Here is a 17,575-nt window from a genome sequence, read left to right on the forward strand (position 1 = left end):
AACAGGACAGGATAATAGGACAGGAGAATAGGACAGGACAGGAGAATAGGACATGAGAATAGGACAAGACAGGATAATAGAACAGGAGAATAGGACAGGACAGGATAATAGAACAGGATAATAGAACAGGACAGGACAGGAGAATAGGACAGGAGATTAGAACAGGAGAATAGGACAGGACAGGAGAATAGGACAGGACAGGATAATAGGACAGGAGAATAGAACAGGAGAATAGGACAGGACAGGAGAATAGGACAGGACAGGATAATAGGACAGGAGAATAGGACAAGACAGGAGAATAGAACAGGAGAATAGGACAGGACAGGATAATAGGACAGGAGAATAGAACAGGAGAATAGGACAGGACAACAGGACAGGATAATAGGACAGGATAATAGGACAGGATAATAGGACAGGACAGGATAATAGAACAGGTCAGGATAATAGCACAGGACAGGACAACAGGACAGGAGAATAGGACAGGACAGGAGAATAGGACAGGAGAATAGGACAGGGCAGGAGAATAGAACAGGAGAATAGGACAGGACAGGATAATAGGACAGGAGAATAGAACAGGAGAATAGGACAGGACAGGAGAATAGGACAGGACAGGATAATAGGACAGGAGAATAGGACAAGACAGGAGAATAGAACAGGAGAATAGGACAGGGCAGGGGAATAGAACAGGAGAATAGGACAGGACAGGATAATATGACAGGAGAATAGAACAGGAGAATAGGACAGGACAACAGGACAGGATAATAGGACAGGATAATAGGACAGGATAATAGGACAGGACAGGATAATAGAACAGGTCAGGATAATAGCACAGGACAGGACAACAGGACAGGAGAATAGGACAGGACAGGATAATAGGACAGGATAATAGGACAGGATAGGATAATAGAACAGGTCAGGATAATAGCACAGGACAACAGGACAGGATAATAGAACAGGTCAGGATAATAGGACAGGAGAATAGGACAGGACAGGAGAATAGGACAGGACAGGATAATAGGACAGGATAATATGACAGGACAGGATAATAGGACAGGACAGGATAATAGAACAGGACAGGATAATAGGACAGGAGAATAGGACAGGACAATAGGACAGGAGAATAGGACAGGACAGGAGAATAGGACAGGACAGGAGAATAGGACAGGATAATAGGACAGTACAGGAGAATAGGACAGGACAGGATAATAGGACAGGATAATAGAACAGGACAGGATAATAGGACAGGACAGGATAATAGAACAGGAGAATAGGACAGAACAGGAGAATAGAACAAGACAGGATAATAGGACAGGATAATAGGACAGGAGAATAGGACAGGACAGGATAATAGGACAGGACAACAGGACAGAATAATAGGACAGGAGAGGATAATAGGACAGGACAGGATAATAGGACAGGAGAATAGGACAGGACAGGATAATAGGACAGGATATTAGGACAGGATAATAGGACAGGACAATGTTATCAAATAGAAGACAGAACAGACATGGTGAACTCAGGTCTAGAATGTAGAACACCTGGAGGACATTTGGTCTTAGTAGTGGGATCCTAAACAGTAGAATAGGACAGTAGAACACCTGGAGGACATTTGGTCTTAGTAGTGGGAGCCTAAACAGTAGAATAGGACAGTAGAACACCTGGAGGACATTTGGTCTTAGTAGTGGGAGCCTAAACAGTAGAATAGGACAGTAGAACACCTGGAGGACATTTGGTCTTAGTAGTGGGAGCCTAAACGGAATGCCGTCCTACCACGATTAAGGGGACTGTCACCAAGAAGTCTTCATGGGTCCAACAGACTCCAAATTCGGGTGCTAAATTCTGACTTTTGTCTCAGATCTGGGTTGGGTCTGATATAATTGCCAAGGGTCTCGGGTATGTGTAATAAAATTTTAAAAAATAAGGTATTTACGGACTGGACCAATCGTCTGTTCATCTCATTTAATGTGTGTGAAGTAATGAGAACTGCTTGTTATCTGTGTCAGCCAATTGCAACTCAATCAAATTTATAGCTTATGTGTCGGGCTGAAAGTGGTTCCGGCTGCTCACCTCACGTGAGCCTGCTGCTGTGGAGAGAGAGAGAGAAAGGAGGCTTGGCCTAGGCTACTGTTGGCTGGGAAGACGGAGGCCTTTTTCATTGAAGTAAAACATAAATTAGAGGAGAAAGAGTACAGTGAAAAGAAGCCGACAAGCGGAATGACCTCGGGGACAAAAGTTGTAATATTGTGTTGGACAAAGATGACAAGAACGTTGGTCAAGTGGAACGTGTGCAGCTTGTGTGATGCAATAGTATTTATTATAATTAGTTGTATCAGTATTATTATTATTGTATATAATTATTACTATTTTAGGCCTATTTAAGACTCGAAAAAACAGTTCTTTAAATATGCAAAAAGTGTTTTGTTAAATTTTTACGAGACATTTTCGTTGGCTAAATTTAAGTTGGATCCTTCTTTTTAATTGTGTGCTCCGGATTTAGTTTAAGACAGGTTAAAAGTAGGCCTGTTATAAAATATAATTAGCCTATTGTCGTCATTTGTTGGGTAGGCCCTACAATAGGTAGGCACTCACCTTCGTTGGTAATTGCTGCAATATAGTCCGAGCCTGTTCAAAAGTTTTGAGGAGGTCTAAAACAGTTCTTTATTAAAATATGCAACAAATGTTTTGTTTCATTCTGTGGAGACATTTTCTTTGGCCAAACGAAGTTACAACTGTAATGCTGTGTTTGATCTTTTTAAGGATACGTAACTGTGGATCATTTGGCCAATGGTGTTCCTATATTGATGGTGCTGGCAGCGCCCAATCGGAGGTTTCTTTCTCTCCCTCTTTCTACTCTCAGATCTGAACCAGTCTGAACCGGTCTGTTTGGTTCTGTTCCACAGGCCTTTACGGAACGGGTCTGACGGTCCTCAGGTCCATTCGGGACGCGTCTCCATTTAAAATTAAAATAATGTATTTATGCATATCGGGATCGGGTGGGAAAGCCACAGATTCATTTCAGGAACGGGTCCAACTTTTTGGACCAATGAAGACCTTAAAAACTGTTAATTTTTACCCAGGTATTCATCTGGACCATAGCACTGAGGATATTCATTCCAACAACCGTTATAACAAAGGTTTGACTTACTTTTAACTATAGGAACACCATCGTGAACCCATTGACCTTGTACTACGGCTGTACAGTATCTAATTGAAGTCAGAGACAACATTGGTCACATCAAAGGAATAAAACCAAAACTTTGAGGCCAACCTGCATGTCCAGCTCGTGACATCTCTGTGCGATCTCCTCCTTGGTGGCTCGAGCCTCGTTCAGATCCTCCACAGTCTTCTTCAGCTGGAAAGACAACTAGTACGTCAGAATTAACATGGAAAAAACTACCAAATAAAGGCTGATACACTCAAATCGTGTTATTTGTATTAAGACACGGTGTAACGTAGCAAGAGGACATTCTCCGTAACATCTCACCTGTCTATCGATGTCAGCGTACGAGTCGTTTCCTCCCATAACTGGACACTCTTTGCTCATCAGCTACAGCAGAGAGACCATACACAGTGTTATGTCATCTGTTATAACACATGGAGACCATACACAGTGTTATGTCATCTGTTATAACACATGGATACTCTACACAGTGTTATGTCATCTGTTATAACACATGGAGACCATACACAGTGTGATGCCATCTATTATAACACATGGAGACCATACACAGTGTTATGTCATCTGTTATAACACATGGAGACCATACACAGTGTCATGTCATCTGTTATAACACATGGAGACCATACACAGTGTGATGTCATCTGTTATAACACATGGATACTCTACACAGTGTGATGTTATCTGTTATAACACATGGAGACCATACACAGTGTGATGTCATCTGTTATAACACATGGATACTCTACAGTGTGATGTCATCTGTTATAACACATGGATACTCTACACAGTGTGATGTCATCTGTTATAACACATGGATACTCTACACAGTGTGATGTCATCTGTTATAACACATGGAGACCATACACAGTGTCATGTCATCTGTTATAACACATGGAGACCATACACAGTGTGATGTCATCTGTTATAACACATGGAGACCATACACAGTGTGATGTCATCTGTTATAACACATGGATACTCTACACAGTGTGATGTTATCTGTTATAACACATGGATACTCTACACAGTGTGATGTCATCTGTTATAACACATGGAGACCATACACAGGTGTCATGTCATCTATTATAACACATGGATACTCTACACAGTGTCATGTAATCTGTTATAACACATGGAGACCATACACAGTGTGATGTCATCTATTATAACACATGGATACTCTACACAGTGTTATGTCATCTGTTATAACACATAGAGACCATACACAGTGTGATGTCATCTGTTATAACGCATGGATACTCTACACAGTGTGATGTCATCTGTTATAACACATGGAGACCATACACAGTGTCATGTCATCTATTATAACACATGGATACTCTACACAGTGTCATGTCATCTGTTATAACACATGGAGACCATACACAGTGTGATGTCATCTGTTATAACACATGGAGACCATACACAGTGTGATGTCATCTGTTATAACACATGGATACTCTACACAGTGTCATGTAATCTGTTATAACACATGGAGACCATACACAGTGTGATGTCATCTGTTATAACACATGGATACTCTACACAGTGTTATGTCATCTGTTATAACACATAGAGACCATACACAGTGTGATGTCATCTGTTATAACACATGGATACTCTACACAGTGTGATGTCATCTGTTATAACACATGGATACTCTACACAGTGTGATGTCATCTGTTATAACACATGGAGACCATACACAGTGTCATGTCATCTATTATAACACATGGATACTCTACACAGTGTCATGTCATCTGTTATAACACATGGAGACCATACACAGTGTGATGTCATCTGTTATAACACATGGAGACCATACACAGTGTGATGTCATCTGTTATAACACATGGATACTCTACAGTGTGATGTCATCTGTTATAACACATGGATACTCTACACAGTGTGATGTCATCTGTTATAACACATGGATACTCTACACAGTGTGATGTCATCTGTTATAACACATGGAGACCATACACAGTGTCATGTCATCTGTTATAACACATGGAGACCATACACAGTGTGATGTCATCTGTTATAACACATGGAGACTCTACACAGTGTGATGTCATCTGTTATAACACATGGAGACCATACACAGTGTCATGTCATCTGTTATAACACATGGAGACCATACACAGTGTCATGTCATCTGTTATAACACATGGAGACCATACACAGTGTCATGTCATCTGTTATAACACATGGAGACCATACACAGTGTCATGTCATCTGTTATAACACATGGAGACCATACACAGTGTGATGTCATATAAGGACACAGGAAATGGATCTCTGGAGTAAAACACACAGCCATTTGAAATATTTACAAAGGCTTACCTCTTGAATGGCTGTCATGACAACATGTTGAACAGATTCCTCCAGCATCATTATGGTCTGGATGTATTCTACAGGGGCAGAGGAGGACAGAACGAATGAATACTTGTTCAGTCTAAGAAGCACCCTCAGTTGCACAATGACAAGAACTGAATGTGATGAAGCCGTGAGTTAAACTGGAAGCCTCATCTTACACACTTCCTCAAATGAACTCTGTGTACTGTCTAGAGACTCTAGGACAAGGCTGTGTAGTGTCTCTAGGACAAGGCTGTGTACTGTCTCTAGACTCTAGGACAAGGCTGTGTACTGTCTCTAGGACAAGGCCGTGTAGTGTCTCTAGGACAAGGCTGTGTACTGTCTCTAGACTCTAGGACAAGGCTGTGTACTGTCTCTAGGACAAGGCTGTGTAGTGTCTCTAGGAAAAGGCCGGGTACTGTCTCTAGGACAAGGCCGGGTACTGTCTCTAGGACAAGGCTGTGTACTGTCTCTAGGACAAGGCCGTGTACTGTCTCTAGGACAAGGCCGTGTACTGTCTCTAGACTCTAGGACAAGGCTGTGTACTGTCTCTAGGACAAGGCTGTGTAGTGTCTCTAGGACAAGGCTGTGTACCGTTTAGAGACTCTAGGACAAAGCTGTGTACTGTTTCTAGGACAAGGCCGTGTACTGTCTAGAGACTCTAGGACAAGGCTGTGTACTGTCTCTAGGACAAGGCCGTGTACTGTCTCTAGACTCTAGGACAAGGCTGTGTACTGTCTCTAGGACAAGGCCGTGTACTGTCTAGAGACTCTAGGACAAGGCTGTGTACTGTCTCTAGGACAAGGCTGTGTACTGTCTCTAGGACAAGGCTGTGTACTGTCTCTAGGACAAGGCCGTGTACTGTCTCTAGGACAAGGCCGTGTACTGTCTCTAGGACAAGGCCGTGTAGTGTCTCTAGGACAAGGCTGTGTACTGTCTCTAGGACAAGGCTGTGTACTGTCTCTAGGACAAGGCTGTGTACTGTCTCTAGGACAAGGCTGTGTACTGTCTCTAGGACAAGGCTGTGTACTGTCTCTAGGACAAGGCTGTGTACTGTCTCTAGGACAAGGCTGTGTACTGTCTCTAGGACAAGGCTGTGTACTGTCTCGAGACTCTAGGACAAGGCCGTGTACTGTCTAGAGACTCAAGGACAAGGCTATGTACAACAATAACTCAATAACGACTCTAGGACAAGGCTGTGTCCAATAACGACTCTAGGACAAGGCTGTGTCCAATAACTCAATAATGACTCTAGGACAAGGCTGTGTCCAATAACTCAATAATGACTCTAGGACAAGGCTGTGTTCAATAACTCAATAATGACTCTAGGACAAGGCTGTGTTCAATAACTCAATAATGACTCTAGGACAAGGCTGTGTTCAATAACTCAATAATGACTCTAGGACAAGGCTGTGTTCAATAATGACTCTAGGACAAGGCTGTGTCCAATAATGACTCTAGGACAAGGCTGTGTCCAATAATGACTATAGGACAAGGCTGTGTCCAATAATGACTCTAGGACAAGGCTGTGTTCAATAACTCAATAATGACTCTAGGACAAGGCTGTGTCCAATAACTCAATAATGACTCTAGGACAAGGCTGTGTCCAATAACTCAATAATGACTCTAGGACAAGGCTGTGTCCAATAATGACTCTAGGACAAGGCTGTGTCCAATAACTCAATAATAACTCTAGGACAAGGCTGTGTTCAATAACTCAATAATGACTCTAGGACAAGGCTGTGTCCAATAACGACTCTAGGACAAGGCTGTGTCCAATAATGACTCTAGGACAAGGCTGTGTCCAATAATGACTCTAGGACAAGGCTGTGTCCAATAATGACTCTAGGACAAGGCTGTGTCCAATAATGACTCTAGGACAAGGCTGTGTCCAATAATGACTCTAGGACAAGGCTGTGTCCAATAATGACTCTAGGACAAGGCTGTGTCCAATAATGACTCTAGGACAAGGCTGTGTCCAATAATGACTATAGGACAAGGCTGTGTCCAATAATGACTATAGGACAAGGCTGTGTCCAATAATGACTCTAGGACAAGGCTGTGTCCAATAATGACTCTAGGACAAGGCTGTGTCCAATAATGACTCTAGGACAAGGCTGTGTTCAATAATGACTCTAGGACAAGGCTGTGTCCAATAATGACTCTAGGACAAGGCTGTGTCCAATAACTCAATAATGACTCTAGGACAAGGCTGTGTCCAATAACTCAATAATGACTCTAGGACAAGGCTGTGTCCAATAACGACTCTAGGACAAGGCTGTGTTCAATAACTCAATAATGACTCTAGGACAAGGCTGTGTCCAATAATGACTCTAGGACAAGGCTGTGTCCAATAATGACTCTAGGACAAGGCTGTGTCCAATAATGACTCTAGGACAAGGCTGTGTCCAATAATGACTCTAGGACAAGGCTGTGTCCAATAATGACTCTAGGACAAGGCTGTGTCCAATAATGACTCTAGGACAAGGCTGTGTCCAATAATGACTCTAGGACAAGGCTGTGTCCAATAATGACTCTAGGACAAGGCTGTGTCCAATAACTCAATAATGACTCTAGGACAAGGCTGTGTCCAATAACTCAATAATGACTCTAGGACAAGGCTGTGTCCAATAATGACTCTAGGACAAGGCTGTGTCCAATAATGACTCTAGGACAAGGCTGTGTCCAATAATGACTCTAGGACAAGGCTGTGTCCAATAACTCAATAATGACTCTCGGACAAGGCTGTGTTCAATAACGACTATAGGACAAGGCTGTGTCCAATAATGACTCTAGGACAAGGCTGTGTTCAATAATGACTCTAGGACAAGGCTGTGTCCAATAATGACTCTAGGACAAGGCTGTGTCCAATAATGACTCTAGGACAAGGCTGTGTCCAATAATGACTCTAGGACAAGGCTGTGTCCAATAATGACTCTAGGACAAGGCTGTGTCCAATAATGACTCTAGGACAAGGCTGTGTCCAATAATGACTCTAGGACAAGGCTGTGTCCAATAATGACTCTAGGACAAGGCTGTGTCCAATAACTCAATAATGACTCTAGGACAAGGCTGTGTCCAATAACTCAATAATGACTCTAGGACAAGGCTGTGTCCAATAATGACTCTAGGACAAGGCTGTGTCCAATAATGACTCTAGGACAAGGCTGTGTCCAATAATGACTATAGGACAAGGCTGTGTCCAATAATGACTATAGGACAAGGCTGTGTCCAATAACTCAATAATGACTCTCGGACAAGGCTGTGTTCAATAACGACTATAGGACAGGGCTGTGTCCAATAATGACTCTCGGACAAACATATTACTCACCTGCTGCAGAGGGAAAAGAGAGCAGGTCAGAGAGCCATGAGAGTTTTGTTCAGTCATGGAAATAAAAGTTGTGAAAACAAATGGCTTCCCTGTTACGACAGAACCATGAAGAAAACCATCCTCAGACTATAGTATATATATAATACAGACAGACAGACAGACAGAGAGACAGAGCCATGAGGAAAACCATCCTCAGACTATAGTATATATATAATACAGACAGACAGACAGACAGAGAGACAGAGCCATGAGGAAAACCATCCTCAGACTATAGTATATATATAATACAGACAGACAGACAGACAGACACAGAGAGACAGACAGACAGACACAGAGAGACAGACAGACAGACAGAGAGACAGACACAGAGACAGACACAGAGAGACAGACAGACAGACAGACACAGAGAGACAGACAGACACAGAGAGACAGAGCCATGAGGAAAACCATCCTCAGACTATAGTATATATATAATACAGACAGACAGACAGACAGACAGACAGACAGACAGACAGACAGACAGACAGACAGACAGACCTTGTTTCTGCTCACAGTTGACAGCACAGCCCAGTATGAGTTGTAGCATCCTGCCCAGCTCTGCAGCATCTGAGTGTTCTCCTATCAGGTTGATGTCTGGCAGGGTGAAGTCATTGATCTGCTGTTGAAGGACCTCCTGGTTGTAGTCCAGTATGCCTTTCAACACCTTCTTCAGATTACTGATCTGAGAGGAGGAGGAGGAGGAGGAGGGAAGACGTGGCATTGGGACTGTGGTAATGACAAGGCTTTAGAGCAGATGGCAGCAACACAGAAAGACAACGTGTTAGAACGACCAGCATGTATCATGGTCGTCAACCATACCTTTAGTCGCCAGTTATCTCCCACCTCAGGCTTGATCCGACTGATCCAGTTGTCGGTGAAATAGACAATGTCTCTGGAGAAGAGAAAGATAAACGGTCACATACAGGAGAAAGAAAGTGGAGAGAGAAGACAACGCCCAGCCCCAACGCCCAGCCCCAACGCCCAGCCGCAACGCCCAGCCCCAACGCCCAGCCCCAACGCCCAGCCCCAACGCCCAGCCGCAACGCCCAGCCCCAACGCCCAGCCCCAACGCCCAGCCCCAACGCCCAGCCCCAACGCCCAGCCCCAACGCCCAGCCGCAACGCCCAGCCGCAACGCCCAGCCGCAACGCCCAGCCGCAACGCCCAGCCGCAACGCCCAGCCCCAACGCCCAGCCGCAACGCCCAGCCGCAACGCCCAGCCGCAACGCCCAGCCGCAACGCCCAGCCCCAACGCCCAGCCCCAACGCCCAGCCCCAACGCCCAGCCTCAACGCCCAGCCCCAACGCCCAGCCCCAACGCCCAGCCACAACGCTCAGCCACAACGCCCAGCCACAACGCTCAGCCCCAACGCCCAGCCCCAACGCCCAGCCGCAACGCCCAGCCGCAATGCCCAGCCGCAACGCCCAGCCTCAACGCCCAGCCTCAACGCCCAGCCTCAACGCCCAGCCCCAACGCCCAGCCCCAACGCCCAGCCACAACGCTCAGCCACAACGCCCAGCCACAACGCTCAGCCACAACGCCCACTAAAAGCTTGGTTTGATGGTTAAACAAAACAAATTTCCAGAAGATAAAAAGTAAGCAAACAATAGAAAAATATAACCAGTGACACTCACATCTTCTGTAGTGCCTGGGCCATGACGATCCCACTAGTGAGATCTCCCACTGTTCTGCACGGAGCCTCCAATCCAAACGTCTGGATCTAGATGAAAAAGGACAAATCAGAAGAACAGAATCATTCCCTGCTATGAAATATTACAGAGATACTCACCCACCTTAAAATTACATTCATCATTACTTGACACGTAGCCATCTCCCCTCTTCACAAAGTCTCAAACATGGCCACTGTACATTACTAACTTATTTTTTGGAAAAATGGAGAGGAGCTCTACAATGATTAGGTTGAGCCTTGAGGCTGCTCTTGTCTTTCACTTGTCCGTTTTTGTGACTTCGCAGGAAATTAGTAAAAGACGGAGCACTTTTGTCCACACCAGGGATGACCTCTCTCTCTCTCTATGTTGATAACATGTTAATAATTATCCACTCCAGGGATGACCTCTCTCTCTCTCTATGTTGATAACATGTTAATAATTATCCACTCCAGGGATGACCTCTCTCTCTCTCTATGTTGATAACATGTTAATAATGATCCACTCCAGGGATGACCTCTCTCTCTCTATGTTGATAACATGTTAATAATTATCCACTCCAGGGATGACCTCTCTCTCTCTCTATGTTGATAACATATTAATAATTATCCACTCCAGGGATGACCTCTCTCTCTCTCTATGTTGATAACATGTTAATAATGATCCACTCCAGGGATGACCTCTCTCTCTCTCTATGTTGATAACATGTTAACAGTCATCAGCAGTGTTGTCCCTCTGAATAAAACAGACTGAACCCCAGCAGAGGAGAGGCACATGGATGGTGCCATGGTCGATGCCCTAATTACAGTCACACATAAAGAGAGACTCACCTCTGTCCTGAATGTCTCCGACTGGTAGGTTACTCCTACATGACCCTTTTAGGGCCTTGACCATTGACCAGCCCAACACCGACATGTACACTGTTCATTTGAGTGTTTTTGAGATTATATGTATAATGAAAAGGGCTATATAAACTAAATATATTATTACCTAGTAAAAGGGTAGGTTAGCCTTTGAGGCTAATATTTCATGTTATAGGCTATGTTTAGGCGGTTTTACATTAAAATACCAAGCGTATATCACTATGTGTTATGAATCGTGCTGTACAGGCACACTAAAGTGAAATTAAGGGCTATAAATAGTCTATAGACGTACCTCACCACCAAGGATGTGTTAGTGGCATGTCTGAGTGACAGAGTTGGACTACTGCTGCAACCCCGATCAGAGTAGAGGACTACTGCTGCAACCCCGATCAGAGTAGAGGACTACTGCTGCAACCCTGATCAGAGTAGAGGCCTACAGCTGCAACCCTGATCAGAGTAGAGGCCTACTGCTGCAACCCTGATCAGAATAGAGGCCTACTGCTGCAACCCTGATCAGAGTAGAGGCCTACTGCTGCAACCCTGATCAGACTAGAGGCCTACTGCTGCAACCCTGATCAGAATAGAGGCCTACTGCTGCAACCCCGATCAGAGTAGAGGTCTACTGCTGCAACCCCGATCAGAGTAGAGGACTACTGCTGCAACCCCGATCAGAGTAGAGGACTACTGCTGCAACCCCGATCAGAGTAGAGGCCTACTGCTGCAACCCTGATCAGAGTAGAGGCCTACAGCTGCAACCCTGATCAGAGTAGAGGCCTACTGCTGCAACCCTGATCAGAATAGAGGCCTACTGCTGCAACCCTGATCAGAGTAGAGGCCTACTGCTGCAACCCTGATCAGACTAGAGGCCTACTGCTGCAACCCTGATCAGAATAGAGGCCTACTGCTGCAACCCCGATCAGAGTAGAGGCCTACTGCTGCAACCCTGATCAGAGTAGAGGCCTACTGCTGCAACCCTGATCAGACTAGAGGCCTACTGCTGCAACCCCGATCAGACTAGAGGCCTACTGCTGCAACCCTGATCAGAGTAGAGGCCTACTGCTGCAACCCTGATCAGACTAGAGGCCTACTGCTGCAACCCCGATCAGAGTAGAGGCCTACTGCTGCAACCCCGATCAGAGTAGAGGACTACTGCTGCAACCCCGATCAGAGTAGAGGTCTACTGCTGCAACCCTGATCAGACTAGAGGCCTACTGCTGCAACCCTGATCAGAGTAGAGGCCTACTGCTGCAACCCTGATCAGAGTAGAGGCCTACTGCTGCAACCCTGATCTGAGTAGAGGACTACTGCTGCAACCCTGATCAGAGTAGAGGCCTACTGCTGCAACCCCGATCAGAGTAGAGGCCTACTGCTGCAACCCCGATCAGAGTAGAGGCCTACTGCTGCAACCCTGATCAGAGTAGAGGCCTACTGCTGCAACCCTGATCAGAGTAGAGGCCTACTGCTGCAACCCTGATCAGAGTAGAGGACTACTGCTGCAACCCTGATCAGAGTAGAGGCCTACTGCTGCAACCCCGATCAGAGTAGAGGACTACTGCTGCAACCCTGATCAGAGTAGAGGCCTACTGCTGCAACCCCGATCAGAGTAGAGGCCTACTGCTGCAACCCTGATCAGAGTAGAGGCCTACTGCTGCAACCCTGATCAGAGTAGAGGCCTACTGCTGCAACCCTGATCAGACTAGAGGCCTACTGCTGCAACCCTGATCAGAGTAGAGGACTACTGCTGCAACCCCGATCAGAGTAGAGGACTACTGCTGCAACCCTGATCAGAGTAGAGGACTACTGCTGCAACCCTGATCAGAGTAGAGGACTACTACTGCAACCCCGATCAGAGTAGAGGACTACTGCTGCAACCCTGATCAGAGTAGAGGCCTACTGCTGCAACCCCGATCAGAGTAGAGGACTACTGCTGCAACCCTGATCAGAGTAGAGGCCTACTGCTGCAACCCCGATCAGAGTAGAGGCCTACTGCTGCAACCCCGATCAGAATAGAGGCCTACTGCTGCAACCCTGATCAGAGTAGAGGCCTACTGCTGCAACCCCGATCAGAGTAGAGGCCTACTGCTGCAACCCTGATCAGAGTAGAGGCCTACTGCTGCAACCCTGATCAGAGTAGAGGCCTACTGCTGCAACCCTGATCAGAGTAGAGGACTACTGCTGCAACCCTGATCTGAGTAGAGGACTACTGCTGCAACCCCGATCAAAGTAGAGGCCTACAGCTGTAACCCCGATCAGAGTGTCACAGTGGCACAGCAGGGTCTTCACTGCAGGCTGGTGCTCCAGGCCTGGAAATGTAAGAAGGTTCACAGCAATATTGGCCATTTATATTGGAGAAGAAAATACCTGCAGACATTTAGACAAATACTCTACTTTCTGCATCCTTCTCTGGTCGTTTTCATGCAAGTCACAGAGCACGGGGTAGGACCTGACAGAGCACGGGGTAGGACCTGACAGAGCACGGGGCAGGACCTGACAGAGCACGGGGCAGGACCTGACAGAGCACGGGGCAGGACCTGACAGATCACGGGGTAGGACCTGACAGAGCACGGGGTAGGACCTGACAGAGCAGAGGGTAGGACCTGACAGAGCATGGGGTAGGACCTGACAGAGCACGGGGTAGGACCTGACAGAGCACGGGGTAGGACCTGACAGAGCACGGGGCAGGACCTGACAGAGCACGGGGCAGGACCTGACAGAGCACGGGGCAGGACCTGACAGAACACGGGGCAGGACCTGACAGAACACGGGGCAGGACCTGACAGAGCACGGGGTAGGACCTGACAGAGCACGGGGTAGGACCTGACAGATCACGGGGTAGGACCTGACAGATCACGGGGTAGGACCTGACAAATCACGGGGTATGACCTGACAGAGCACGGGGTAGGACCTGACAGAGCAGAGGGTAGGACCTGACAGAGCAGAGGGTAGGACCTGACAGAGCAGAGGGTAGGACCTGACAGAGCAGAGGGTAGGACCTGACAGAGCAGAGGGTAGGACCTGACAGAGCAGAGGGTAGGACCTGACAGAGCACGGGGTAGGACCTGACAGAGCACGGGGTAGGACCTGACAGAGCACGGGGTAGGACCTGACAGAGCACGGGGTAGGACCTGACAGAGCACGGGGTAGGACCTGACAGAGCACGGGGTGTAATGTTACCACTACCTTCCTTAGTAGGACCTGACAGAGCACGGGGTGTAATGTTACCACTACCTTCCTTAGTAGGACCTGACAGAGCACGGGGTGTAATGTTACCACTACCTTCCTTAGTAGGACCTGACAGAGCACGGGGTGTAATTTTACCACTACCTTCCTTTGACAGTTAGACAGGCTTGAAAAAGGCTACAGTTTTTGATTGAGCAGCCCTTTTCATAGTTTCCCACAAATGAAAGCAATCCAGGTGATTTTTCAGTTACAACAGCCATTTAAAAAGACAGGCAGATACCGTATACAGATCAGAAAGAGAATCGATTACCGTGTAAACATCTCTTACATTTCATGTGTGTACAATGCAGATGATGTGCTTATGAGATATGGTAGGGCGTAAACCCTGATCCTGATCTATCCGATGTGACAAGCGTCAGGGCCATTAGCTAGGCTGTTCCCACACGTCACATCTCTCACTGTGCTGCTACTTATGAAATGGCTTTTGTGTGACGAGGGAGAACAATTAACTAAATGTCAAACTCAACGGCCACTTTCAAACCTTCAACAGCTACTGAATGAAATTCTGATGACTTTGGCAAATAAATATTACTGAACTAAACCAGCTTATGAACCGTAATCGTTTTTATGTAATAAGAAGATAATTAGCTGCTTATGTTTTGGTGGTCAGTGATTAGCTTAATAATATTGTGTATTTGAATACATAACGGTCTCTGTGGAGTAGTATAGCGGCGATGAGTGACCGTCAGCTGGCCTGGATAGAAGACCCGTTACAGGACATGTTGACAAAGCTGCTGTTGGGTTTTAAATGTAGCCCTCACACGCTAGTTAGGAAACCCTACCCTGCCTGTGACTCTGTGAAGGCTCAGCTCTGTGACTCTGTGAAGGCTCAGCTCTGTGACTCTGTGAAGGCTCAGCTCTGTGACTCTGTGAAGGCTCAGCTCTGTGACTCTGTGAAGGCTCAGCTCTGTGACTCTGTGAAGGCTCAGCTCTGTGACTCTGTGAAGGCTCAGCTCTGTGACTCTGTGAAGGCTCAGCTCTGTGACTCTGTGAAGGCTCAGCTCTGTGACTCTGTGAAGGCTCAGCTCTGTGACTCTGTGAAGGCTCAGCTCTGTGACTCTGTGAAGGCTCAGCTCTGTGTACTAGCAGAGGCAGCGCCAGGAACACCGGTCAGCAGAGCAGGATCCCACCGCCGCCTCATAAACAATGTCCACCCCGAGAAAAATGAACTGGTACAAGGTCCATCGACCTTATTATGAAATAAAACAAACTCCGACAGATCAAATCTTAATTCATCTTCTAATCTTTAAAAAGAAATGTCAGTGTAAAAATAAACGCCAAAGCCCTCTGGGTACTCAAGGAGACTATTTTTACCATCTGTTTCTGATGGAAATAGACACGGGATGGTTTTTCATTACCGTCAAAAACTAGTTATTTTAAGTTTATTTATTTTTTATACATTTTAATATTTGTAGCTACTTTTCAGTAAATACCTTCAGTCAACTTGTGCAATACGTGAGGAGATAAAGCAGATTGCGTTTCTTCATATCACCTGTCACATTAAGCTAACAGGTCAGATCCCAGTCACGTGGTGTTTGTTTACAAGCACACAACCAGAGAAACCGGAGCCTTGTGAGTCGCTCACTGTTGTGCAGCACGGACCAATGAATCTAGTTACAGTATGGAATTCACAACTCAATGTCTGCCAGCTAGATATCTGATAACTATGAAGTTAACTGTCTAAAATGTGCTAAATGCTCTGCGGTTGGTTTGCTCATTTAGTAGCTAGTTATCTAGCTAGCTAAGCGGTTAGCTTCTCTTGGTAACAGCAGAGAACGCCCTCCTGGATCACAACACGTTTCCTGAAGAGGAAGAGGGTGTTTTGCGAAGTCATGATTTGACCTTGTTCCCCCCCCCAATAGTTTCCAGTTGTCTAGAAAGCACCACCAGCTGTCTAGAAAGCTCCACCACCTGTCTAGAAAGCGCCACCAGTTGTCTAGAAAGCGCCACCACCTGTCTAGAAAGCGCCACCACCTGTCTAGAAAGCGCCCCCAGTAGTCTAGAAAGCGCCCCCAGTAGTCTAGAAAGCGCCACCACCTGTCTAGAAAGCGCCCCCAGTAGTCTAGAAAGCGCCCCCAGTAGTCTAGAAAGCGCCACCAGTTGTCTAGAAAGCGCCACCACCTGTCTAGAAAGCGCCCCCAGTAGTCTAGAAAGCGCCCCCAGTAGTCTAGAAAGCGCCCCCACCTGTCTAGAAAGCGCCACCAGTTGTCTAGAAAGCGCCCCCAGTAGTCTAGAAAGCGCCACCAGTTGTCTAGAAAGCGCCACCAGTTGTCTAGAAAGCGCCACCAGTTGTCTAGAAAGCGCCACCAGTTGTCTAGAAAGCGCCACCAGTTGTCTAGAAAGCGCCACCAGTTGTCTAGAAAGCGCCACCAGTTGTCTAGAAAGCGCCACCAGTTGTCTAGAAAGCGCCACCAGTTGTCTAGAAAGCGCCATCAGTTGTCTAGAAAGCGCCATCAGTTGTCTAGAAAGCGCCATCAGTTGTCTAGAAAGCGCCACCAGTTGTCTAGAAAGCGCCACCAGTTGTCTAGAAAGCGTCTAGAAAGCGCCACCAGTTGTCTAGAAAGCGCCACCAGTTGTCTAGAAAGCGCCACCAGTTGTCTAGAAAGCGCCACCAGTTGTCTAGAAAGCACCACCAGTTGTCTAGAAAGCGCCACCACCTGTCTAGAAAGCGCCACCAGTTGTCTAGAAAGCGCCACCACCTGTCTAGAAAGCGCCACCACCTGTCTAGAAAGCGCCACCACCTGTCTAGAAAGCGCCACCACCTGTCTAGAAAGCGCCACCACCTGTCTAGAAAGCGCCACCACCTGTCTAGAAAGCGCCACCACCTGTCTAGAAAGCGCCACCACCTGTCTAGAAAGCGCCACCACCTGTCTAGAAAGCGCCACCAGTTGTCTAGA

General features: G+C 46.5%; 1 protein-coding gene across 1 annotated transcript in view; it reads right to left on the reverse strand.

Annotated features, from left to right (window-relative positions):
• Nucleotides 1–17,575, reverse strand: part of LOC120026140 (protein Hook homolog 3-like) — a 34,322-nt gene that overhangs the window by 14,614 nt on the left and 2,133 nt on the right. Inside the window, exons 2-7 of the mRNA XM_038970961.1 lie at nucleotides 10,543–10,628; nucleotides 9,729–9,801; nucleotides 9,408–9,591; nucleotides 5,528–5,595; nucleotides 3,485–3,547; nucleotides 3,269–3,352 (exon numbers count right to left, since the gene is read on the reverse strand). Coding sequence (XP_038826889.1) covers nucleotides 3,269–3,352; nucleotides 3,485–3,547; nucleotides 5,528–5,595; nucleotides 9,408–9,591; nucleotides 9,729–9,801; nucleotides 10,543–10,628 — 558 coding nt within the window. The remainder of the gene's footprint in view (nucleotides 1–3,268; nucleotides 3,353–3,484; nucleotides 3,548–5,527; nucleotides 5,596–9,407; nucleotides 9,592–9,728; nucleotides 9,802–10,542; nucleotides 10,629–17,575) is intronic.

This window comes from Salvelinus namaycush, chromosome 31, assembly GCF_016432855.1.
Source record: "Salvelinus namaycush isolate Seneca chromosome 31, SaNama_1.0, whole genome shotgun sequence".
NCBI lineage: Eukaryota > Metazoa > Chordata > Actinopteri > Salmoniformes > Salmonidae > Salvelinus > Salvelinus namaycush.